Source organism: Eretmochelys imbricata, chromosome 9, assembly GCF_965152235.1.
Source record: "Eretmochelys imbricata isolate rEreImb1 chromosome 9, rEreImb1.hap1, whole genome shotgun sequence".
In the NCBI taxonomy this organism is placed as follows: domain Eukaryota; kingdom Metazoa; phylum Chordata; order Testudines; family Cheloniidae; genus Eretmochelys; species Eretmochelys imbricata.
Window position 1 is genome coordinate 46,933,483 of NC_135580.1, and position 26,103 is coordinate 46,959,585.

General features: G+C 40.9%; 1 protein-coding gene across 4 annotated transcripts in view; it reads right to left on the reverse strand.

Moving 5' to 3' along the window:
* UGGT1 (UDP-glucose glycoprotein glucosyltransferase 1) overlaps positions 1-26,103 on the reverse strand; it is a 92,360-nt gene that overhangs the window by 18,690 nt on the left and 47,567 nt on the right. For 3 of the 4 annotated variants that reach the window (XM_077825723.1, XM_077825722.1, XM_077825724.1), the window contains exons 18-30: positions 24,430-24,594; positions 24,079-24,199; positions 23,145-23,243; positions 19,820-19,843; positions 19,190-19,284; positions 17,124-17,330; positions 15,971-16,102; positions 14,736-14,866; positions 11,911-12,006; positions 8,697-8,799; positions 6,092-6,171; positions 5,031-5,220; positions 2,206-2,364 (exon numbers count right to left, since the gene is read on the reverse strand). In XM_077825723.1, coding sequence (XP_077681849.1) covers positions 2,206-2,364; positions 5,031-5,220; positions 6,092-6,171; positions 8,697-8,799; positions 11,911-12,006; positions 14,736-14,866; positions 15,971-16,102; positions 17,124-17,330; positions 19,190-19,284; positions 19,820-19,843; positions 23,145-23,243; positions 24,079-24,199; positions 24,430-24,594 — 1,602 coding nt within the window. The remainder of the gene's footprint in view (positions 1-2,205; positions 2,365-5,030; positions 5,221-6,091; positions 6,172-8,696; positions 8,800-11,910; positions 12,007-14,735; positions 14,867-15,970; positions 16,103-17,123; positions 17,331-19,189; positions 19,285-19,819; positions 19,844-23,144; positions 23,244-24,078; positions 24,200-24,429; positions 24,595-26,103) is intronic. The other variant, XM_077825725.1, reaches the window with a different exon arrangement.

A 26,103-nucleotide genomic window follows, 5' to 3' on the forward strand; every position in this document is an offset into this window, starting at 1 on the left:
TTCATAATGAAGCTGCTGCCTTGCACTGTTCAATGGAATTTCTTTGTAGTTCCCAAGAGGAGGCGGACACTAAAATTATCTTGCATACTATCTGTACCCCAGAGACAAGTGCTAGTAAAGTCTGGATTTTTATACAGGACACTAATGTTCTAGGGCTCCCTCTGAGATGCTATTCCAGACTTTTTTGCAAGATTCTGTTTTTGTGCCTGCTGCTGGGGAACAGAATTGCTGTATACCCTTCAGAGATGTGTTCCTACCTCTAGGATCATTAAAAGCCACCACACTTCCAGGTTTCCATGCCCTCTCAGGGTTTGACACTACTGGAAAATTGGCTGGAAAGACCAAATTGTCTTTCTGGAAGGCATTGGATTTAGTCTCTGACGACCACTCTCCTTGCTCTAAAGGTGCTTGGAACAGCTGAGATAGTCTCTGGTGAAGTCATAAATGCACTGGAAGCATTCATATGTTGAGTTTACCATTTGAAGACCAACATTATGACACTTACAGAGCTATGTTCATGGATGTTTTCCAAGAAGCAGACAAATGGAGAAAAACTGCCACCAACAAGGGGTACATTTATACGTGCTATCAAGAGAGGAAATCATCAAGCAATGGAATGGCTCTGGGATGATCAAGCACATCCAAAACTACCCTCCCCTACTGGGCATGGATGGGTCTTGGGAGATGGACTTATCACACCAGTGATATATGAAATACCACACACTCCCAAATCAATCCTGCAGTTAATCAAATGCTTGTATGCAAAGATCAGATGCTCACTAGCCTGCAAACGTTTGGCCAGCAGCCTGCCTTGTACGGAGAAGTGCAAGTGCGGCACAGATGAGAATCAGTGTGATAACAAGTCTAGCAGTGTTGCCCTAGACAGAGATGACACGGATGATGACTTTGATGAATAAGTTTTCAGTCCTACACGTCAAGGGTAACATCCATAGAATGTCTTTTTTAATGTAAGCAACGCATCCCTATGTTAAAGTATAATTTTTAACATTTTCTTGCATGTATAGCTACATAATTGTTCTAGGTTTGTCCTCTTTGATACATTGTGTTCATGGGTATCAGGCAAGAGTTCTTTCTCCCAACTTGACCCATTTCCAGTGATATTGTATTACCAAAATTTCCACCAGCCAGAGGACCTGGAAGTGGGGTGGCAGAGAGAGAGAGAGCCCGAGCGCGCGCGACACACACACACACACACACACACACACACTCTGCAGAGGGTGACACCATTGAAATTATGATTCTATAGATTTTTACAGAACAAATGGCATCTCTTCCCTTTCCATCACTCGCTTGCCTGCAGAAGAAGATTTTACTACCTTGGACTCCCAGACTATAAAGGAGTGTACTATATTTCTTGTTTTTAAAATGGGAGAATAAACTGAGACAAGTGTCAAGAAGGAATGACTTCCACTCCTAGGACCCACTTTAGCAAAGCTATGGAGATCTGCTGACCTAAGATATTATGAGGGAATCCTGAAAAATGGGTGGTTTCAAAGACCTCTTTGGACAAGGCTCAAGTTGGTGTTGAACACAGCCAGGGCAGCATGATTAACTATCAACAAGGTCAATTTCAGATCAGCTCACACTCTCCAGGTAGCCAATGGAAATAATAAAACCAGTGAGCAATTGTGCTACTGTACTCTGAACAAGATGTGAAGAAGCCATGCTAGGAAACAATTAAAATGACAGCCGCGTGGGTTTAAGGACACAAATTGCTATTACAAGGTTATTTTGGAGACAAGGGCCAGCCTACACAAATTACACAACTGATTGGTTTTCCATGGGAAGAGCTTGTTCAATGTGATGCCAATATTCTTAAGAGGGCACACTACTACCTGCAAGAGTCCTCTCAGTAAGCTGGGATATGGAGGGACCAAGAGTATTTTGGTAACAACAACTGACAGCCCGCTCCAAAAGCAAGACTTCTGCCTTGACAGTGTTTGGAATAAAGTGCTCTGACGTATCTCACCAGCAACCTAATCCAACCATTCTTCCACAACTGAAACCAAACTTGCAAGATCCATTGGGGTGCAAGCAATAGTCACATGTGTATTTTCAACATATTAAAAGGCAACCCGTACTTCTTAATGTTCTTGCCAATAGACTTTGCATATATCATGAGCAACATAGAGGATAGAACCTTGAGGAATGTAGTTTGTTGCCTGTATAAAACCAGTCACTTACTAAGTTGGCCATCACAATGGTATCAACAATGACAGGATTGGCTGAAGTTCCCAGTGTGAACTGGAGTCCTCGAGGTGGCTGTCCTGTACTGATGTCATAGCAGTGTCCTTCCAGAAGCAGATACTCCAATTCATATTCTGCAGCTACTCTATTATCAACCTGCCACCACCAAAAAAAAAAAAAAAAAAAAAAAAAAAAGAGCCATTGCTGCATTTAGAAATAACTCAAACCAGTTATTCTGACTACATTGCCTAGTGGCTGGATTATGCTCTAAAATTCAATTTTAGTTTTTAAATAAAAGCACTTGTGTATTTTGGTTCAGGTGGATTATTATTCATTGGTATTAAAGTAGTCCTAGAGGCCCCAAAGGAGATCAGGACCCCACTGAGCTGGGCACTGTATTTATACATAGTATGAGACAGTCCCTGCCCTGAAGAGTTTACAGACAAGAGAAAGGGTGGGAGAAGAGAAGCATATAGAAATGTAGAATTTAGGCAGAGTTCAAGTGACTTGCCTGATGTCACACACAGAGTCTGTGACAGAGCTGGAAACTGAACCCAGATTTGTTGAGTTCTGTCCAGTCCAAGACCATCCTTCATTACCAATTAATTTAAAAACAAACAATAATTTAATCTTTATATACATAGACAGATTTTCACAATGCCCACAGCATGCTAAATGATGTAATTGTCTGCAAATAATTCAGGACAAATCTGCAGAGCAAAATTACCCACCCAGAGTTCTCAATGCACCTCAATCCTAATCCTCTGCTATTTTGGGTTTGGACCTTCTCCTGAGGAAACTATCAATTGTGAAGAATGTTATGATATTTTGTGAGATGGTCCAACCTCCCTACTGCTCCAGAATGCTCAGTTTAATTGTTAGCTTCAGTGATCTGCATCTCGGAGATCTCACATACAAAAACACTGCCAGTCTTGTTTAGTGATTTGGGATGGTGATTAGATTAGAAAAGTCTCCGATACGTTCAGAATCTTTCCATGTGTTCAGGCACAGAAAAGGAAAATACAATTGGTAAAATAAATTTAGAGGTCTAAAATTATTAGTATTGTCCCTTTAGTTGCCCATTTATAATTTAATTGTTTAAGACAATAAATTAACAGTGATACAAATACAATTTGCTTTACAATTAGTACAGGATCATTGATGATAGAGCCAACCATTGGTCTATCTAATGCATTGTACTGAATCTAGCACTGGATGTTACCAGATATATTAGAGGGAGGCAAAAATAAAGGTGAATTGGTAATAGGTTATAAAGATTTTCAGTCTAAATGTAATCCAGGTTGGCAGTGGCCAAAAGTTATTACCAACTGTCGGCTTTTGATGTCCCTATCTGAAGTGATTTTGGCAGTCTTGCTCCACTTTGCAGTGGACAGAAGTCCATATCACAAGAGCCACCCTCTAAGTTGGCACTACTGTTGACAACCTCAGCAGACAAAGCCAAGGACTCAATGGTTCTGGAGACTGAACTACCCTCTCACCTCTAGAGGTGGTTCCTCCAGGTCAGGGTTGAGGCACATTGGTGGGGAAGCTTGCACTGCCACTGCCCATGCCAAACCTGTTCTGTGGATAAATAGAGGACTTCAGCCTCCAGGGCATTCAATCTGGCATCTTGCACGTACACTAGATACACAAACAATTTTTTTTTAAAAATAAAATCTAATTGTTTCTCGTCAACAGTGCAATGGCTTAATCCAATGGGGGAAAAATGATACTTTCACACCTACTTAGGGTTATTAGCTTGCTCTCTGAAGCAAGAAAGAGTTGTTCACTTTACATCACTTCACAATTTCCTAAGCTTAGTGTAAGTGAATGTGGTATACCTCATAATGCAGGTAATGAGACCCCAGCACTAGTATCTAGGACCTAATTAGCTAATGTCAGTTTAGACTAGCAAGCCGGAAAGTCGTGTCTGCCAACAGTAACTGGTTTAACAACTCCATGCCATAAAGCTTTTCTAAATGCCAACCAGTGACCGTACAGACAGATATACTTCCTTTATTTTACTATCAGTGTTCTTGGATTAAATGTGGAGTCCTCTTTTGATTTCACTTCTTTCCTTGTTTCTTTTTATAACGCTCCCCCTTCCAGATTTCTCTGATAGCATATAAAGTTTTAAAGGATCACCATCAAATTGAAAAATCTCATTTCCATCTGAAAATGGTGGACCTATTATTATGACAACTCACTCCTAAGGTTACTATAAAGGAAAGATAAGAGAACATTTATTTTCCAGTTTCTTTTGTATGTTGTCTGTTTATCTATTTGGTGGTGGTGCATGCTCAACCCCAGCCCCTGAAAGTGGGTATCTACCAGTAACAGCAGAACTGAAAATGAACAGGGAGCAGACAGCAGACAAGTGTGTGTTCAGATAGAAAGGGGAGGGAGGAGGTGGGTGGACCTGAACATTTGAGGTGATATTCTCAGGCCTACACAAAACATCCCTTGAACAAACCGGAGTTGAAAAACCCTTAAATTTTGAACGAATGATTTTTTTAAAAATTCAAGACACTATATGGAGCATCAGAAAAACTCCTTTATTTAAAAAATTAAAAAATAAAAAGTTTGGAGCCCCATAATAATTTTTCTTCTTTTCTAGTTCAGGACCATTTCTATGAAATGCTGTATAAATGTGATGCAGTTTTTTCTGTGGAACCTGCAGTAAGCCTAGAATGTGTAAATGTGGCATTCCCCTCATCTGTCTAGAGCACTGCATTGTTTTGAGCTTCCAAATTCCAAAGATGAGCCCCAGAAAAATCATATACAAGCACACTAAACAAATAGGAAATGCTGAAGTCTCTTACCTCCTCTAAATAAATGTTATCAAGGTCATATGGAGTTCTGACAGACTCCACCATCCAGCTCTCAGGGGTGTTTAGGTTCAGAGTGAACAGTGGAGTCTGAGGCATATCCAAGAATTTGGCAATTGGACCAGGAGCAAAGTTGTCATCTGCTGTGAAAGAAATCTCAGGCTCCAAAACGTAGCGATAAAAGCTGAAATTGCAAAAGGAAATAGAATATCTGGCTGCCATGTTTCATGCCTTTTAACTCTCACTGACAGTCATCTTTCCAACGGATAGTCTCAGAGCCTCTGAAAGCCCATTACTGGACTTGTGTTCCCTTCTATGTATAGGCTCTTTGCTTAAGAAATCACACTTAACATAGATCAAATTTCATCTTGACTAATTAAATATTTTACTTTACCAGAAGGATCTAGACTCAAATTAAATTCTGAAGTGTCTTATGGAGTAGCTATATCATCTTAATATTGCATTTGAATCGCTGTAGTTAAAGTCACAACAGAGATGCCAGAGACTGAAGTGGGCAAATATGCCGAGACATACTGATTTTGATAAAGTTTTCATGGGGGAGGGGAGGGGATGAGACAGGAGAGATACTCTGATTCTACAGGCTAGTGGTTAGGACAGTGGGATACGAGAAATCCATGTTCAGGTCCCTGCTCTTCCCAGTTCAGAACGGTCAAAACTCTGCTCTGAATCAGGCAGAGCAGGGAACTGAAGCTGGATCTCCCAAATCCCATGCCAGTGCCGTACCCACCAGTTTCTAAACACAGACAGACAGATACACACCCCCTTCCTGAACTGAAAAACTCCTGTTTCGATCCCAAAGAGAACATTTAAGCACAACTCTGGTTTTGCGAAAACATTCAGAAGAGTTAGTTTTTATTCCATTGTGGAACGAAAATGAATATTGAAACCTCCAAAGTTGCCATGAACAGAACTGTTGCCCTCAGGGGCCTTTTCTTACTTCAGAATTGCATGTTTATCTCCTGTAAATGATCCTCAAATGTTTTTAACACTGCTGCTTACACTAAGTTGTTTTCCCCCAACATAGTATTCCTTACCTTTTCAGAGGCATGTCAGAAAGTTTGGACTGGCAGTTCATAAAAATTCTTAGATTCATGTTTATCAGTTGGTTCAAAACCTAAAAATATGAGAGACACATATACCCTAAAATTCCTACTAGAGAGATGAGTACTGTTTTTGCAGATTAGGCCTTAATGAGCATTAACAATCTGCCTACCACACATTTTATTTGATTGAATTGGTGAAGTGAATTAGTTACTTGCTGTACCATGATTTTAAATAGGACTTTGGGGATATTCTAAGTAGTAGACAAGATGCAGACAGATTCTCCCTCAAAAGTATTGTCTGTGGAACTGAACTTGTATAAAATGATCCAATGAAAAATCATTTGAGAGTGGCCTTACCCAGGGCCGGATTAACTCTCCTGTGGGCCTGGGGCTATTAGATTTTGTGTGGCCCCTGTATACAAGTCTTTTTCCTAATTTAAAACAAAATGATCACAATTATGGCATTGAGGCTATTAACACTATACTAAACTTGCCTTTTAATTAACAAAGTCATTCTGTGGTTACATTTCAGTCTTAAAACATGTAGAATATAGTTAAGTTAATTCAAAATAGCCTACTTCTTACCTTAGAACAGCTGTTATATTAGTTTCTTTCTGGGAGGGAGTTTGGGTGCAGGAGAGGGCTCCAGGCTGGAGCAGCGTGTTGGGGTACAGATGAGGGGTGTGGACTCTGGGAGGGAGTTTGGTGCAGGAGGGGATTCTGACCTGGGGGAGGCGGTTGGGGGTGCAGGAGAGGGTGTGAGGTGTAGGCTCCGGCCGGGAGGTGCTTATCACAGGCGGCTCCTGGCCGGCGGGCTCAGGCAGGCTGCCTGCCTGCAGGCCATGGCCCCACACTGCTCCCGGAAGTGGCCGGCTGCTGGCATGTCTCTGCATGCCCCTGTGGGGAGGGGAATGGTGGGTCTCCATGCGCTACCCATCCCCGCAAGTGTCACCCCCGCAACTCACATTGGCCAGCTGCGGGGACAGTGCTGGGGGTGGGAGCAGCGTGTGGAGCTGCCTCCTGCCCCGCCAGGTGCCGCAGAGATGTTCCAGCAGCTGGCAGCTTCCGGGAGCGGTGTGGGGCCATGGCATGCATGCAGCCTGCCTGAGCCATGCTGCGCCACTGGACTTTTAGCAGCCCAGAGATCGCAATCGACTGGCAGAGGATCGACCAGTCGATTGCAATCAACGGGTTGGTGAATTCTATATAATTATGGATTTATTTTTGCAGGGCCCCCCTTAGCCCCAGACCCTGGGCTGCAGCCCCTAAAGCCCCTGTGTTAATCTGGCCCTGTTCTTACCATGCCTTTTTAATTTATTACATAGTATACTGTAATTAGCATTTCACTGACATGCTGAAGTTAGTTATCTGATGTATTCTATCCAAATGAATCTCACAAATATGTGAGATGTGAGTCTAATTTTATCCATGTCAATACAGAAAAACACTGTAAAATATGGAGTCATCTAGGACTACGTCTACACTAGTCTTCCGCTGGCATAGCTATGTTAGTCAGGGGCGTAAAGACGGGTAATCCCTGAGTGACATAGCTGTGCCAGCAGAAGACTGTAGTGTAGACACAGCTATTCATGCAAAGCTTCACTTTAACTAGTATAGTTTGTTTTGCTCATGGGGATAGTTTTACTGTACCAATACAAAGCTCAGCTTTGCCAGTCCACACTAGGAGCGCTTTGTATACCAGTATTGCTATATTAGTAGTGTAGACATAGCCTAAGGCCTGGTCTACGCTACAAGTTTTGCCAGCATTGCTATGTTGGCTAGGCGTGAGAGTCACAGCCTCTAGCTGACACAGCTATACTGACAAAAACCTCAGTGTAGACGAAACTGTGACAATAGAAGAGTGCCTCTATCAGCTTAGCTAATGTTGTTTGGGCAAGTGGTTTACTCTGCTAGAAGAACTCCTATGCAACATGGCCACTAGGGGGCTGTGCCAGCATAGGCTCTGTAATATGGACATGCTCTAAATTTTTGATGTTAGACTTTCATATGAAGATTGGTTTTAAAACATTAAAGAAATAGCCTCGTGATCTAATTATTAGAGATGAAGTATTTTATTTTAACAATTCAATGCTTTGTATTTCTAGAGAGCCTTCCAATCCATGAATTCAAAGCACTTTAATTTTGTAAAGCCCACAGCCCTTCTGAGAAATTGATCATTACTTTATCTCCAGTTTAATTAATAATCCCACTACCATGATTTTCAACTCTGTTTATTCTATTTTTTCAAACGCAAGATGAGATTTCAAATAAGTAATAATTTTACTAACGAGATGTCAAGGAGCATCAAACATTACATGCCAACATGACTAACAAACGCTCTGCACTTCACATAATTGAAGCTTTTCTCATACCAACAACCTAATCTTGTCTCTCTCTCATGATACCCGTAAATTTCTCAAACGCTTTTTTACTGTGCTGTAGGCTTCAACAGGCCATTATACGATTCCTATCCACCATCCATTTAAGGGGAAAGAGAAACAATCCATAACTACAGAACAAACTATATTATAAAAGTTTTAAACTATTTTACTGTCTTTTAACTGCTGATTAATGCATTACAATGCTTTATATATACCATAAGTAATGGAGCAAGTCTTTGAGCATCTCTGGTAGCCGGATCAACAATAGCCACCACATCAAAGTAGGTCTCTCCCTCCTTTGGTCTCAGTTTAACTGCACTAAATTAAAAGAGAAGAGGACAAAAAATCAAGAATTAAAAAAGCCATTTTAAACAAACAGATTTATGGATAAACAACAAACCCCTTTGCTCTTAGAATCCCAAATAATGTGGGTGAAAACCCCAGCAAATTCCTAATTCAGGAAGAAGAAAAGGAGTACTTGTGGCACCTTAGAGACTAACCAATTTATTTGAGCATAAGCTTTCGCTGTAGCTCACGAAAGCTTATGCTCAAATAAATTGGTTAGTCTCCAAGGTGCCACAAGTACTCCTTTTCTTTTTGCGAATACAGACTAACACAGCTGTTACTCTGAAACCTGTAATTCAGGAAGGTGCTTAATGGGACTACTCACACATACTTAAGTATAGTTATGCATGTACTTAAGTACATTCCTGAACTGGGGCCAAATAGCCTAAGGATCTGTAGGTTGGGTGCTGATGTATTAATTTTGATGGACTAAATTGGCCCAAAGAATCAAAGGTGTTAACATGACTGTCATGGTCCAACACTAAACAATTTTAAATAAGGTTTGGTATACAGAGACCTGACCCTGCTTAGTCCCATGGCAAATACACCATTAAAAGTTTTTTAAAAGTTTAACCTTTTATTAAAGATACAGAAGAGAAGGAAAAAACAGTTAATAGTCTACATTTCAAATGCTTTTAAGTGAGCCTTTTGTCTTAACAATATCCCTTCTTCCCTTTCCCTCTAGTTGTAGAGGGTCTTCAGAAGGAAAAGCCTTTGTTTGACCATTTCTTAGATCAGGGGTCTCCAAACTACGGCCCATGGGCCGGATCCGGCCTGGGGCTTCCATTCTTCTGGCCCTCCAACCAACAGGGGAGAAGCGAACAGCTGAGTAGGCAAGCGAGCAGGCAGGGGGAAGGGCCGCTGGCAGCAGCTCACACGGGGTGGCAGCCCAGCTGAGTTGTGTGGAGGGGTGAGTGCCTCTGGGAGCCAGTGTCCCCCCTAAAAGGGGAGCCAACTCAGGGGAGAGTCGTTGCTGCAGCCGAGCAGGTACCGGGAGAAGCAAACAGGCAGGCTGCAGCTGAGTAGGCACGCAGAGCAGGCAGGGGGAGGGGCTGCCGGAAGCAGGTCGCATGGGTTGTGGGGGGGAAGCGAATAGCTCAGCTGAGCAGTGTGGAGGGGTGAGTGCCCCCGGGAGCCAGTGTCCCCTCAAAAGGGGAGCCAACTTAGGGGAGAGTTGCTGCTGCAGCCGAGCAGGCACGGACCCCTGCCTTAGAGTAAAAATACAAGCCAGATGCTTAATTACATCGCCAATAAATGAAGTAAAGAAGATGGAAATTAATTTCATAATGGTTACAATTTTACTTCAGCACTAATAGAACCAAACAGCCCCAACCAACAATGGGAACCTGGAGCTTCTCTTACTCAAGTACAGCCAAACTTTCAATCCTTTGTCATTTTCTGCAGCAGAGCAGGCATGCCTAGCAGGCACAGGGCAGAGCAGACCCAAAAAGGGGAGCCTGATTTAGAATTGAATGCAATACTGACACAGCAGTGTTGTTTTTTTAATGATTTTGTATATATAATTTCTTTCACAGTCGCTTTGGCCCACAAAGCCCCTTCAAAAATCTAATATGGCCCTGGTCTCATAAAGTTTGGAGACCCCTGTCTTAGATGGTAGTAAGTGTCCCTTTTGGGGGGAAATGGAAAAAGTTAGCTAAAATAGGGTGGAGCTGTTGTTTTTGATATTGCTATTGAAGTCCTGGAACAATCTACCAAGGGTTGTGGTGGATTCTCCATCACTGACAATTTTCAAATAAAGACTGAATGTTTTTTCTAAAAAGATCTGCTCTTAAGAATAATTTTGGGGATGCTCTCTGGCCTGTGTTATACAGAAGGTCAGATTAGGTTATCAAAATGCTCCTTTCTGGCCTTAGAATCTATGAAGAAGTCTGATCCCTTTTCCTACATGACAAAACAAACATACATGAGAGGGAAGGACAGAAAATGCAGACTCTATTGCTGGTGTTGACTTTCACTTGCAACTGCACTGCTGGAAAAGCATATGGTCTTATTAGCCACTCCGAGACTGGGCAAACTTGTACCTGTATTGGGCTGTTCAGGGCATTGCTTTAAAACTGCCTTTTTGGCCATACAGGTTTATGGCAGCGTTATAAAGTATATGGTCTTGTGAGGAAGAAAAGGACACGAGGATGGGTTTGTGGTTTTTTTGGAGGGGTGGGGAAGTGAAGGGGAGAAAGCAGGAACCAACGTCTCAGAGCTGGTGGAGGTGACAATGTCATCTGGATACCTTTCTTTGGCCTGGTCTGGCCAGGACGTCTCTCAGGATCAGGATGACAAAGGCCCAATGGTGTTATAGTAGACCCCAGGTCCAATGACACAATGGGGAGGCAGTTATATTGCTAATGCTTGCTCCTCCCAGTCCACCCATCTCCCAGCCAGCAGTTGTCAGAGAAGCTTCTCTTTTTTTTTTTTTTTTTTTAAATCTTCTCTTTTAAGGGCCCCAAAAGGGAGTGATGAGCACAATGGCCCAAACACTCATTTTTCCACCAATTAGGCCTAGTTTCTGACACAACAATTTAGGTCCATTGATTTCTGGTTCCACTCTTTTCTTGTTTACGAAGCATGATCTTAAAACAGTCCTTGAGTTACATCCACAAGTCCTTTTGTTTGTACTAATTCAGTCTGTCACCCACATGCACCTTTTCTCGTCAACATTTATTGTTACAGATTGTGACATTTTATGAACTTCTATTCACTTTGTATAACTGAGCTTACAATTAGGGCAAATTTGTAAGCCCAATTATTACAATAGTGACAAAGTAGATAAGCGCACTACCCATTTGCTCTTGCACTCAAACAATTTCTCATTAAATGTTTTATTTTATTAAGTTTTGTGAAACACAAAACTTCTCTGAAACATTACTGTGTCCTGAGACTATTCTATTGCTACATCTGTGTAGCAACAGAAAAATAAACCTGCAAGGAGGCTATGTGCGATTTGCCATGATGTTGATAATGACGATTCAAAGTTTAACAAGATATAGAGCTAATATACATCAACGACAAGGAAGAAGAAATACATAGGTCAACAAATGTACTCTGAATTTAACATTAGCCCGATACCTGTATCGGTCTTCAAAAAATTGATATTCAATCCTTGCCTCTCCTTTTGGCTGAGCAGACAGAAGAGCATCCACCTTCATTACCAAGTCACTTGCACTGGAAGAGAGAAGGGTTTCAAATACTCTGAAATATTTATGTATTTCCCCCAGTATTACTGAAGATTATATACAAAATAAGAGGCCCAGATTCTAATCTCAGATGCATGGACTATATGTTTTACTCCTCTCAAGAACAGCCCCTTTATTGTTAATGTATATGTGCAGTAGTGCAATTTTTGAGACAACAGCATGAAAATGGTGCAAACTTCTGAAATTAAAATCTAACCCAGATTATAGGAGCTATTATCCTCCTTTTTCCCATCACCCTGAGGTCCCACAATTTCTCTGAGGTAACTCTGAAGATTTTTCTGAAGATCTAAGGCATGATCACCAGTGGACTCTCTCTGGAAAAAATATCACTCCATTATGTACGAGAGGGGTTAATTGCTGAGCAATGCAAATCAGATTGCATTTGTAGTGACTGAACATGCTGCCTCCAGAGCTCTTCCTGCCTCTGCCAGACCAGTAAGAGATTAATTGAACCCAGCTCTCATAACTTTGCAGAGCACTCTTCTGGGCAGTTCCAGAAGTTTTTTTTTTTTTTTTAAACTACAGTTCTCTTTAGAGCACTGGAAAGCAATCCCGTGCATCAAGCAAATTTGAATGCAACATGGTGCCATAATTAACAAATAAATTCACTGTTGACAATTACTTCCCTTTTATTATTCCCTGAATATTTAATCTAGTATTTTAAATATCATTTACATTTTCCAGATTAAAGAAAAACACCTTTTGTACAATCCAATTCTCTGACAACATAACAAATCTCAAGAATGAAACACTGAACAATAAAAATTGGGTTGCATGGTATAGCAGTGCTAGCTACTGATGCTGTAGTTAAGGATCTGTCAGCTTTTCCCATAATTAACTACTAGTCTCATGGGTTTATAGCAAATTGTGCAAGCCATTCGTAACAAAACTATATACCTTATCAAATCTGCTAAATCCTGGCACGTTTTCTAATCCAGAGCTCAGTCCAAAGCTGGGCCTACATCTGCTAGGACCTTGGCTCTGCTGTGCCCAAAATTCAGCACAAATTCAAACCATATCCTCCTTCCCTTCCCCCAGCCCCTTTCCTGGAGCAGACCTTAAGTCTTCTCCCTTTCCTTCTACTGGCTATGGGTATAAAGGGATCTATGGCACTGTTAATACTCACTCTGATAGAATTGTGGTGTGCAAGGTCTCACCACAATAGCGAATGTCTTTACACTTAAAAATCTGTTTGACTATGTTAAAAAAATGCATGCTGCTGGCTTTTAAAAGGTAGCAAGTCATCACAGGAAAGCAGGGGGGAGTTTTGCAGGCTGTATAAGCTAAATGGACAGGATACTCAAGAGATCCTACAAACTCAAACTGTAAATAGATGGCAGTGTACAGGAATCAGTGTCTTTTGGAAACTTGTATCAGTTACTTTGAACTTGAACATGACTAGATTTTTAAAATACATTTTGTTAAACCCATAATAAGGATCTCTGTGTCTCTCCACCCCTTTTTTTTCCTCCTCCATTCATTTTTTCCCACTTGTGTCTCACCATGAAATGCTGATAAATTAAGAATGAAGTTTTAAAAGAAGCTTATGTGCTTAGTCACAGTTATTGATACGGAAATGGATTTTGGATCTACAATACTCAAATAAATATTAAAGGCTAATCAGCAAACATAAGCTGAACCCCAGTATGTCCACAAAAGGTATTTTCTGTGGCATCCTGATAGCATGTTCTCTTTCCCATTTTCTTCCTCCTTCTCTGTTTGTAAGTAAATATTGTAGTGATCCAACATCTGCATATACTGTTAAACCCAAGCACCCAGGAGCATATGAGTTAAAACACTTTCAAATCTAATCTTATATGCCCCCCCTCCCAAAAAAAAGAGCATTGCCAGGCCCTTAGCAATATGTTAAGTTGTGTGTAGAAATGTAAGAGATTTCATTCTAATCATAGGCCACAGTAGGGAGTAGCAACCGTATTTTCTTCCAATTTAAAAAGTTTTCTCCACTTAGCACATGGAGCTGTTCTGTAGTCAGAGTGAGCTAAAGCTGGGTTTTAACTGTACCTGGCTTGAAAGAAGAGTGAGTGCAGAGAGCACCTCCGTGTTTTCTTTTTTGGGGTGCCACCCTTATTCCTCTTCATATTTCTTCCCATTCTGCATGACAGTTACCATACTAGCCCCCTTCCTCCAGCCAAGAGACCACAACCTGAACCCCATGACTAACAGAGCAATGTTCTGCATCCGTGCCATTAAGCTTGCTGTACAGAGGCTTATTTTAATGATACAGACCAGTGGTTTTCAACCCTTTTCATTTGCAGAGCTTATAAAAAAAGTTTTAAATGAAGGTATGTACCACTTTGAAAATCTTAGACCTAGTCTGCAGACCCCCAGGGTTCCCCGGACCACAAGTTGAAAACCACGGATACAGATAGCGTGTTTCTTGGTTTTCCAATCACTTCAATAATTTATTTCTGAAGGAGAGTGTGTGGGCTGCAGAAGGCCATCAAAGCGGATTCAACTCAATACAGCAACTTAAAATGTCTTTTTCCCCTTATCCCCTCTAAATATTTTATTATTGGCAAGATGAATACATGACTATTTATTTATAGTCTAGTGTGCACTTTCTACAAACCATGGCAAGTCTACTTGCTCTTCCCTCTTCCCATTGCAGAAGGCCATGTTACTGACTTGAGCCCTGCTTTCAACCAGTCCACTTAGTTCCTGTTCATATGTACTTACAGATCTTCCTCTACTCCCAACTGCTGAATATGGGATTTGATTTTCTGTCCGGATGTCTTTAGTATAATATTCTCTAGGAGGTGGAAATCATCCTGATTGAACAGCTCATTGTCTTCTAATGGGCCAATAATCTATAAAGAAAATGGAGTCAGACTTATTAGGCAAGTGCTGTACTGAAACAAAATTCAAAGACATTTCAAAGATACAAACTCTGGGCCCAATCCTGCAGGTGCCAAGTGCCCAAGTCATATTAATATCAATGGGAGTTGAGGGTAGTTATCACCTCTCAAAGGGTGCTCAGCAATGTGAAGATCAGACCTGTCATTATGTAAAATATATACTTTCACAGCATCCTCTGAGTACTTGGAGACTGAGGTGCATTGTGTTATGTAGATCAAACTCAAGGGTGCAATGGAATTCCAGACCAGAATCCCACTGTTCAGCAAACACTGTCAGATCTATTAGAGAAAAGAAAAGGTGTACTTGGGGCCCCTTAGAGACTAACAAATTTATTTGAGCATAAGCTTTCGTCAAGTGAGCTGTAGCTCACGAAAGCTTATGCTCTAATAAATTTTTTAGTCTCTAAGGTGCCACAAGTACTCCTTTTCTTTTTGCGGATACAGACTAACACAGCTGCTACTCTGAGATCTATTAGAGTTGCCCAGTGAATTCTCAATGACAGGAATAAAACACTTACAGTGTCTGACCACATGACAGGAAATGTAGTTAGCACTGAAAAAAAAAACAATGCTCAGCGGCACCTGTTTTGGTTTGTTGTTATAGTTGTTTGAAGTCAGGAGAAAAAAAAATTAATTGCTTTGGACAAAAGGGTTTCATTGTTTGGAGTGGAATTTTACAGTGAAATGATTTATTTAAAAAGTTGAATAGTGGAAGGTGCTGGATGCGGAGCTCTGGACACTGACAGCAGCAACACAACTTTGTCACACTGCCCAATGCATCTGCTGCAGCCTTGAATTGGAGTTAGCCTCTCTGGGGTAAGAGGCCTTTGTGCTTCAAGTTGGGCTAGTCAAAACTGACATTTTTGTTACTTGGACATTTGTCCAGTTGAAACTGTATTGAGAGCAGCCACTAATTTCACACGTAAAGAGCCATCAGATGGTAACAACCTTTGGCTACAGTCAACATCACATTCCTAGATCTCCATTGTCACTTAAGTTTTCCTTATTTGCTACATATTGAATATGTCTGTATCCCAGTCTGGGAAGTGAGCTCACCCTTCCATTGCTGATCACTGCCCTCTGTCCTTTCTGCAACTTAAGAACATCCCTGCAGTACATGGCATGAGACAGTATAAAATCCACTTTGGGGGATTCAAAGGCCTCTTTAAAAGTATTGACATCCATGCCCTGAAAGAAAAAAAGAAAACATATTCTCACTGAAATGGGAACCGTAATAGAGACTCTGCATAAATGCCCTGTGATAGATAGGCACTACTTGTTAAACTGTCTTATCAAGTTTTTACAAACCTCTTCATAGTTTGCTACAACCTAGCCCACAAACCCTTTCTCTCTTTATTCCCTTTCTCCTGTTCTCTGTTTGAGCCCTGGCCTCTTTATGTCCTTTTCAAACAATCAGTCTCACCACTTTTGATGTGAAAGCCTTGTCGTCTGCCATTCCTGCTACTTGGAATAGTCATAATGAATTTCTTTATCCTTAATGACTTGGTATCACTTTTTCAAGTTTAATTTGAAAACATTTTCTCCTTTTCCTGTACTTATTAAAGTGACACCATCAAACTGAAATGTAGCTAATTTCAGAAAGTGACTCAGCAATAGTTTCAGGTACTACCCTGCCTGGAAGCCCCATTGCTAATTTTTGCAGTTCTAAAAATCATATTTTCTTATTCTTCTAATATTTTCTCTTCCCTTCTGTTGTTTGAAGAATTCATATGCACTGAAAATGGAAACTGAATATGCAAAATAGGTTAACAAATGCACAAAGTAATTAAATTGAAAAACAGTGGGACTGTCATTCCTCAGTCCTTTCTGACCTTATAATAGGAGGGTTTAATTTTAACTATTGCTTTCTGTCTTGTATGTAATGATCTAAAGCATTTTTGGGATGCAATTTTTAAAAAAGAAAATCTAAACAATGTTTTACTAGACTTGCACAGAAAAATACTTGCACAGTATTTTTTTAAAAATCAAGACCCCACTGGGTTTCAAAGCCATAAAAATAAAGTAAATAATCCCCTCTCAATTGTGAAACCATGCTGAGTTTGGTGAAATTAACCCATTAAGGACAAGAATTTGAATTTTTGTGTGAGCATACTGCATCAAGAGTTACAATCTGCATTTACGCTAAGAAGTTCATCACAAGAGCTAGCAAAGCATCTCACCACCGGTAAAAGCCATCACAAGTACTTACACCAACCGCAAATTCTGTGATGTCAGCTCCTGCTTCCAGTGCCTTTGCTGTCTCTTCTTTAGCCATTTTAGTGATGAAGTTCTTGGCACTGTTTGACGTTTGTGTCTGTAAAGCTGCCCATATGGCCCTGGTGATGATTGTGTTCTTGTTGGTTGGATCTTCACTAGGGTTATTAATCATGCTAATTCGGACATGATTACTGGATTTCTGTGTTTTAATAAAGTGCTAGTTAGAACGCATTTAGAATTCTAGTCTGTTTTTAGATAAGTGGGATAAATCTGTTATAATAAAAAGCAAAAGAAAACTGTTCTGTATTGCCTAATGGGAAATATTGAATCCAAATCAGGAAGTCAGCGGCTCAAAGCTAACAGGACTAATGATAATGAATGACTTTAATCTAACTTATTTATTGTTTGCATAACACCAGCATGCTTAGAATATTAGAGAAGTATGAAGCCAAGGTTCCTGCCACAAAGAGCTTACAATCCAAATACTAAATAGATCCCAAAGCACAGTGCAAACCAATTGCCACACATTGTGTGTCTGCTTTTGTACTGTTGCCTTGCTTTATACTGAAGTACAGCCACTGCAGGAATGAAACCTGGCAATACTACGTGACTATTTTGGACAAAAACATGAAAAATATATTTTCCACTCTTAAAGGATAATTTAGGTAGGTAGAATGTAGTTACTAACGCTGAAATTTAGCCAGGATAAACAGGAGTTAACACTCTACTTTTACAACAAGCACTGTAGGGTATTAATGAGCCCAAGGGGTCAAGACCTTAAAGCTGGCATGTCAGGTGGCACCACGCCTGCCCACCTGACACCCTTGTAGGCACTGGTTCAAATACTGAGAGGGAACAGCACCCCCTATACAACAACATCATCAACATCATTTCCCACAGCATCTGTTTTCTTTTAGAGAGTAATGATCCAGCCTGAGCATGACAAGACCTGACAAAATCCCAGCTTTAGGTGGCATGGCTGCAGAAATTCAAAGTACTTGCCAGACACTTGCAACTTATTTAGAAGCCAGAAAAATTTAAATGGCTAAAGAAAGAAAATTGGCCATGCTGTTTTATTACATGACCCAAAACTATGTAGTATTAAATACAAAATCTAAGTTAATACAGAAACGGTATCGAGAGAATAAGTGAACAGTAGTCAAGAAATTCAAAGGCACGATTCCCACCACAACTATAACAAACCTCCCCTCCCTGATTCCCGGTTTGTATTGAATTATTATGTAGTCATAACTAGAACCCTTACTGAGTATTGGCAACATGTCTGAGTTAGTTAAAATGGTAAGTTTCTTAATATTTATGTTAAAGTGCTCAATTGTCACAATGCAGGAACTGATTTTTTTTCTCACTCTTGAAAAAGAAAATTCAGCCACTTGCAGGACAAGCTGTAAGGCTTATCTGTTTACTCAGGCTTTTGCCTGAGGAGGGAATTGGAGAGAGACATTAAAGTAGCACTCTGAGCAAAATTCGTATTTCTCAAGTGTGTTTATTGTGGAGTGTACAGGTTAATGTCCAGAGATTGAAAGGGACACAGAAAAAAAGAGAAAAAAAAAAGTAATTATACAATTCTGATATTTATTTGAATGTGTAATTTATTTTGTGAGCAGGTACTGCATTGAAATACATAAGAATTATTTTGTCCAAAACACTGGAAGAGAAAAATTCCTCTGTTACAATCCGTGCAAATGAGAGACAAAAAGCAGAGGTTATGGTACAATGCTCACATGCATGCTCAAGTCAAAACACAGCAGTGTCACTCTAATATTAGGTCTGTCAGCCTGAACTCTGTCCATTATTATTTGCATTAGGGTAAGTGCCTACAGGCCTCAACTGAGATTGGATGCCCGATTGTGCTAGGCCCCATACAAAACATATGGTAAGAGAGAGTCCCTACCACCAAAAAGCTCACAATATAGACAGAAAAGACAGACAGACGGTGGAAGGGGAAATGTTGAAACAGAGGAGAAGGGAGTCCCAGTCCAGTGCTCTAGCCACTGAACCACACTGCCTCACCTTTTAAGTTGAAATGCTACCACCTACCTGATGTTTGATAGCATCATATAACAATTGTCTCCCAGAAGGTTTATCAAAATCTCCAACAATCCAAAAAGTAACTGGTCTAACAAAAGAATCATCTGTAGAAGAATAAAAATGCAACACTTGGGGAAAAAAGGCAGCTTCTGAATATTATCACATTGGCATTATACTGCGAAACGCACACGTGCAGAGGTTTGACAAAAGTAAAGGGCCATAAAGAAAGATGCAGATAAGTTAAGCAGTGATACTTATACGTATCATGAAAAGTGGTATTATTATTGATTTTCTTACTTAACAGATTGGAGGGACATGCATCATTATGCTTCTAAACTGAATTATTATTTGACTACTTGGTAAATTTAAAAATTATAAAGGAACCTAAGAACCTGCAAGTAACCTATACTTTCTCACTAGGGTACAAACATGCTTTTTTCACCCTTCTTTAAGTGGTAGCTTACAGAATCAGTTTTGTACAAAGAGATATTATAAAAAAATCAAACACATGCATCAGACAATTTTTCGATTACCTGCAGGTTCTAGGCCAGCATTATACAAATATCAGAAAGTCCCCAAAGAACCTAAACATATTGAAGTAATAACCCAAGAAAGAGAAAGTGCTAAAGTTTGAGTTACCATAGATCTCCTTGGAGGACATTCCTGGACACAAATAAAAAGGAAAGAATGGAATAAAAGGTAAATGTCATTACTAATTTCTATAACAACCGCCACGAGTATCAAGGAGCTAGCTGTATAGCATAGTATACGCAGGGATCATGTTACTCAGCTGCTAAAATTGAGAGTAAATGAGCAAGCATTGTTTGCCAGCAACACTACATAAAGACTTGGGTTTTGTTTTGTTTAAATTAGTGCAAAATATTATATCCAATAGTGACCTTACTACAGAATTTGAGGAAGGCACTGGAGCCAAAACTCCTGTTTTTGCAAGTTGCAGCATATTATGATCTAGATGTGGCAAGCTATTGCTTTTATGTCTCACTTAGGGAACGTCTACACAGCAGATGTGAGGGTAATTCCCAGCTCAGCTGGACATACACATTCTAGCTCTGCTCAAGTTAGAGTGCTAAAAATAGCAGTATGAAAATGAGAGGCAGCTCAGTCTAACCGCCTGAGCATGCATCCAGGAGGTCAGGTGGGATTGTACTCAAGTGACTAGCCTGAGCTGCCACCCATGCCCCCACGGCTATGCTGATGTTTTTAACATGCTAACTCAAGCAGAGCTAGCACTTTCATGTCTACCTGAGCTGGGAATCACCTTCGTAGCTGCTGTGTAGATACCCTTAGTATGAGTTCAGTACCATTGCAGAGGGAAGAATACTAACTGGTGATTCAGCAAAACCTAGGCTTTTCCACTATTTAGAAAAAGAAACATGCCACATTACAGCCAAAAGCTGTAAATTAAGCAGAGGCAGCTCAAAAACAACGTGCCTCCATAAGAAGGAGTTCAGTTAGGGGCTGAGATCAGCAGACAACAGGAAGTGGATACTATGTGAAGCTAAACAGATCTGAAGAAATTCTAGCTGTGAAGGGGCAACTGGTCCTCCAGCTCGTTCGTAAATATTCATGCTGTCATCCACTTTCCACAGAAATGTCTGCTTCTGTGCTGATCTACAATAGAAAAGGTACTTTCAAATGAGAGTTTGGAGATGTATTGTCTATTTTAAGTGCTACAAAGAAAAATAAGGAACAGCTCTAATTGGCTGCACATGAACAAAGAACAGAGGACAGGGAGTGAGGGAAACATTTACAGCACTACAGGAAAGAGGCAATGCCTGGGGACAATGTCAGGAGAAACTAGAAAGAGAGTCACTTAAAGAACAACATGAGTAGTCCCAAAGATACGAAAGGGGGAAAAAAAAATAAAATAAAAAAATCAAGTATTGGTGAGTCAGGAAGTTTAAATAGCCAAGATGGGAACATACGAAGGGCTGATTATGAACTTTTCATGTCAGGGACCATATCTGTTTGTGTGTGTTTGTACATCATGTAGTACAATGAGGTCCTAATCTTAACAGGGGTTTTTGACTACAACTGTAATATAAGTAATACAATATTTGACGACGCAGTTCATGGACGAAGCGCAAGAATTGCGAGATCAGACTAGATAAATGGTCAGTCTGATTACTGGACAATTACGCAAACTTCTGAAGCTCAGGCAACTATCCTTTAGTTTAGATCACAAAGCAGAGGCTCCTGATCCCTTGTTCATTTTTATTTTAGGCAATGTAACTGCAGATTATATTTTTTCATAAGGACAGCTAATCCTGTTCTATATTCATCTAGGCTGTTTGACTCAAGAATCTCACATGGCAGTTAGATCCATTGGTTAATTGCCCTTCTAATGAGTTGCACGTTTTCACTTGGAATACTGTGTTCAGTTCTGGTCAGCACATCTTCAAAATCTGACTTTAGTAGAGATGAGAGTGCTCAGCACTTCGCAGGATTGGGCCTATGTTAGCATAAGTACACCAGAAATACAGTGCTGCTGGCTACATTTTAGTCATGGGTATTTTTAGTAAAACACATGGACAGGTCATGGGCAGTGAACAAAAATTCACGGCCTGTGACCTGTCCATGACTTGTACTATATACCCCTGACTAAATCTTGGGTGGGGGCAGCCTGCGAGTGCCATCGGCGCTGGGGGAGGGGTGGCCCAGGTGCTGGCCCGGGGGCACCGCGGGTGCTGGGGGGCAGCCCGGGACCCCTGCGGGTGCTGGAGAGGGGGCAGGAGGCAGCACACAGCCTGGGACCCCTGCAGGTGCTGGGGGGGGGAGGGGAGGAGTAGAGGGGGTGTTGGTGGTACTGGCAGACTCCCTACCTGGCTCCACGTCTCCCCGGAAGCGGCAACATTCCCCTCCCTCAGCTCCTAGGTGAAGGCGTGGCCAGGCAGCTCTGCGCACTGTCTCTGCCTGCAGGCGCTGCCCCCGTAGCTCCCATTGGCCATGGTTGCCAACCAATGGGAGCTGCGGAGCTGGCACTCAAGGCAGAGGCAGCACGCAGAGCTGCCTGGCCACACCTCCACCTAGGAGCTGAGGGAGTGGGATGTTGCCACTTCTGGGGAGTCCCCTCGAGGTAAGCGCTGTCCAGAACCCTCCCCACGTCCCGTTCCCCAACCTCCTCCCACCCCCACACCCAAACTCCTGCTGCTGTGGGGGGGTTGGGGAGGGGGAGGAGGTGCGGTGGCCCAAGACTGCCCCAGCAGCAGCTGGTGCGACTGGCTCAGGGGCTGCTCGAGCTGCTCAAGTGGACCCCAGGCCAGGCGCACCAGCCACTGCAGAAGTCATGGAGGTCACAGAAAGGCACTGTCTTCCATGACAAACTTGCAGCCTTAATCATAGAAGGTTACAGGTGGTTCAGGAGGGACAGGAGAGGAAGACCCAGGGAAAAAGGAGGGCAAGTAATTCTATATATCTGAGAAGGATGTTAGTGACTGATTCTCTTTACCAAAGAGCTCCGTTACTATGGTGGCAAGGCCATACAGGAACCTCGAGAAACTGATGGCCTCTAAGAGAATCCACCAACTCACTGCCTAGTCTCTGAATCTGCTCTCTGCCTTACTACTCCCACTTCATCTTTTACAGTCTCTTGGCTTGCACCTACTATGCTGTTACCCATGCCTGACAGTCCCATTTCCTGCCAAGCCTCAACCTCTTCCTGCCTTCAAAGCAGTTCTGACAAAAGGCTTTCCTTTGATGTTCTCCTCACCAGTGTTCTCCTTATTCTTCCTTCCCTGAAAAGATCCTCTCTTCAAATAAGATTGCTTTTCTGCCCTTAAGTGTTTACAGTCTGTTTGTAAAGCTCTGGCTAAGTAGATTGTGTTATTAAAATTTACATCGCTGAACTGCCCCAGAGGTCCCAATCAGGATCAAGACTTAGTTGTATTAGGAGCTTCACAAACACAGAAGTAGATTTCAGTTTATAATTTATCATGATTATTACCTTTCTTTGTTAAGTAGGTCATACTATTGGCTACAGCAGCTGTTTTATCTTTGGAATTCAAGACAGTAAATCTAGCATAATCATCCACAAAAAAGTTATCTGCAGGAAAAAGATAAAATATTAGGTGCAGAAACTGACAATACCATTAGAAGAAATAAATCTATAACATTCACTGATATTTAAGCCACACATTACCCTAATATCTTGACGCTGTTTTTGCATTTGATTTCTGCTGTTTATGGCTAATATATCAATGAATGTTACTGTTACAAGACACACCAAAACCAACATATCATTCTCACGATGCAAAGTTCAACTGAAATCAGTAGTGCAAGGTCCCATTCAATTCAACTGCATCTCTGTGTAAAGAAATATGTATTTAAAATCCATTGTGTTACTACTCTCCAAACCATTCAAGATAGATCACACATGTGCATCTGTAACTGTATTATTATTCTACATAATCTTTCTGCATGGAGTATAACTGTTTAATATTTTAACCATGCAAAGTTTCACCGAAATCTGTACTATAGCAAATCCTAAGTATTTCAAGGAGACTTCATCAGTTTCTGTTCAAGTGGGGTTTAGGATAGAGCGGAACTGACTGATTTGTTTCACATAGTACAGGACTATCAGTCTTGGCTTTTGCTAGTGTTGTTAATGTCTCAATTTTATGAGTCACTAAATTCCCCTAAAAAAGGTAGAAGGAAAAAAATAGAAAATGCATAACTACTATGAAAAATCGGACATAGATATAAATGTTTATGCTGTTACTGGGAACAACCTGACCCCCTTAGCACCAAGTGGGCTGGAATCTCTCCTCTTATACTATTGATAATACATTTTGAAACTCTGCATTCCACTGGGAAATTCCAATTCTTGTAAATAAATATTTGTACAGATTGGGTTTATTGCAGTTGAAAGTGTCCCTTACTCATGGCAGTTAGATCTAGGTACTCTCTGTCAGACATCAAGATCCTTGAGTTGATTCTTGGAACAACATTAGGCTGGTTCATGGTATATTCAACCACATCTTGATCACTGGACAATTCACCCTGAAGGAAAGAAGGAAGAAAAGCTGCTGCATAAGCTGCTGTTTTTACAAACACATTTTTATTAAAAAGCTTGAAAACAAAGTAATCATGTCACTTAAGATGGCTGGTGATCTTGCTTTAAGATTGATTTTTTATTATTATTATTTTTTTTTTTTTTAAAGGCACTTGCTTGCTCAGCTTTCAGAAAGCTAGGTCTCCCCTTGAAATCCCAGTTTAGAATCATCACATACCAAGTACACAGCTCTCTGGAAGAGGCTGGTGGTTTCCAGGATTTTTTGCATTGTTACAGTTTCTAGATCATCAGGATCCAGCTGCTCTTTTTGAAAAGGCATTCCATTAAACAGCACAATAGGTAGAGGGCCCACACCTGTCTGCTCATAGTACCCTCTGCCTTCCTGATATAAAAGGAAAGAACAAACATAAGTACATTATCTCATTACTGCATAGAAGAATTATGGCCTTCACTGTAACATACTCTAACTCCGCTGAAATCTTTACTTCTTTATATCATCAAATAATAAAACAACTTGCCAACCACTTGTTCCTTAAACCAGTACCAGGAATTTATTATTTATTGTGCATGAGGGTAGAAAAGGCAGAATTTTAAAAGCTACATATAAATGGTTACATATGTGCATTTGAGCCAAAATCTCATGTAGAACTAATGACAAGAAGAGACGCACACTACAAAGTCCATGTATAAATCAGTTCAACAGTGATGGCAGATGTGACAGAGCAAAGCCTTTTAAAAACACAGTTCTTCGCAATTCTATGAAAACAAATTAGCAGGTATTTATTGTTAAGACAACAAGTCTCTCCATTGCATGTAATCCTCTTATGGTTCATTTTTATTATATTCAGTAATCTAAAAGCTAATTCAGTACTGTGACCTTAGAACCCCTCAATATCAACTGGCAAGGGGGTTCCAAGAATATCCTGATATGTACATTCTGGTTCACAAATGAATATCACATGTGGTCTTAAATGAAAGCCAGGGTCATGCTGGGCATTAATATTATTGTAATGTAAGTACAGATACTATGTAAGGAGCTGTGTGTATACACTGAAAATGTGTGCCTAAAGTCTGTATGAAGGCAGAGATGACAAACAGGTTTTTTTCCAGAAATATGGGGGCAGTATACTCACGTCTCTATCAACATGTAAACTAAGCATTGTACGACAATAGGGAGGGATAGCTCAGTGGTTTGAGCATTGGCCTGCTAAACCCAGGGTTGTGAGTTCAATCCTTGAGGGGGCCATTTAGAGATCTGGGGCCAAAATTGGGGATTGGTCCTGCTTTGAGCAGGGGGTTGGACAAGATGATCTTCTGAGGTCCCTTCCAACCCTGATATTCTATGATTCTAAGAGAACACAATAGAAGCCCAATTTACATACAAAGTCAAGGGCGGGGGGGAGAATGTGAAATCAACAGGGAGGCAGCACAGTGGACAATAAGCTAGAAGGGGTTACCGTGACACTGGGTTACAGATAAACTTTGGAGGGTATAAGGTGAAGGCAAGGAAGATACACCTTTATCCTGCACCTAAGTAGTAATCAGAAGTGTGATTACATTAATTAAAGCAAGATCACAAGCTGTCCTGGCTGAAACTTGGGGTGAGATAAACTTCTTTAGACAGAAGGTTAACCTGTTAAAGTTAGTCTCTAGAAATCATGTTACTGTTTTATTTTATATGTAACCCTTTTGTTTCCATTATCCTTTCTCTGGTATCCTGAACCTTTGATAATAAATGTATGTGATTTTCACTATAAATATATCTCAGTGCTGAGCTGAATCATTCAAGTTGGTGTGCACACCGTTCCCTTAAGGACAGCAGACCCAATATTACTGTGAGTGTCCAGTGAAGAAGACGCTAGACACTTCAGGGGAATAGTTCTAAGGGGCA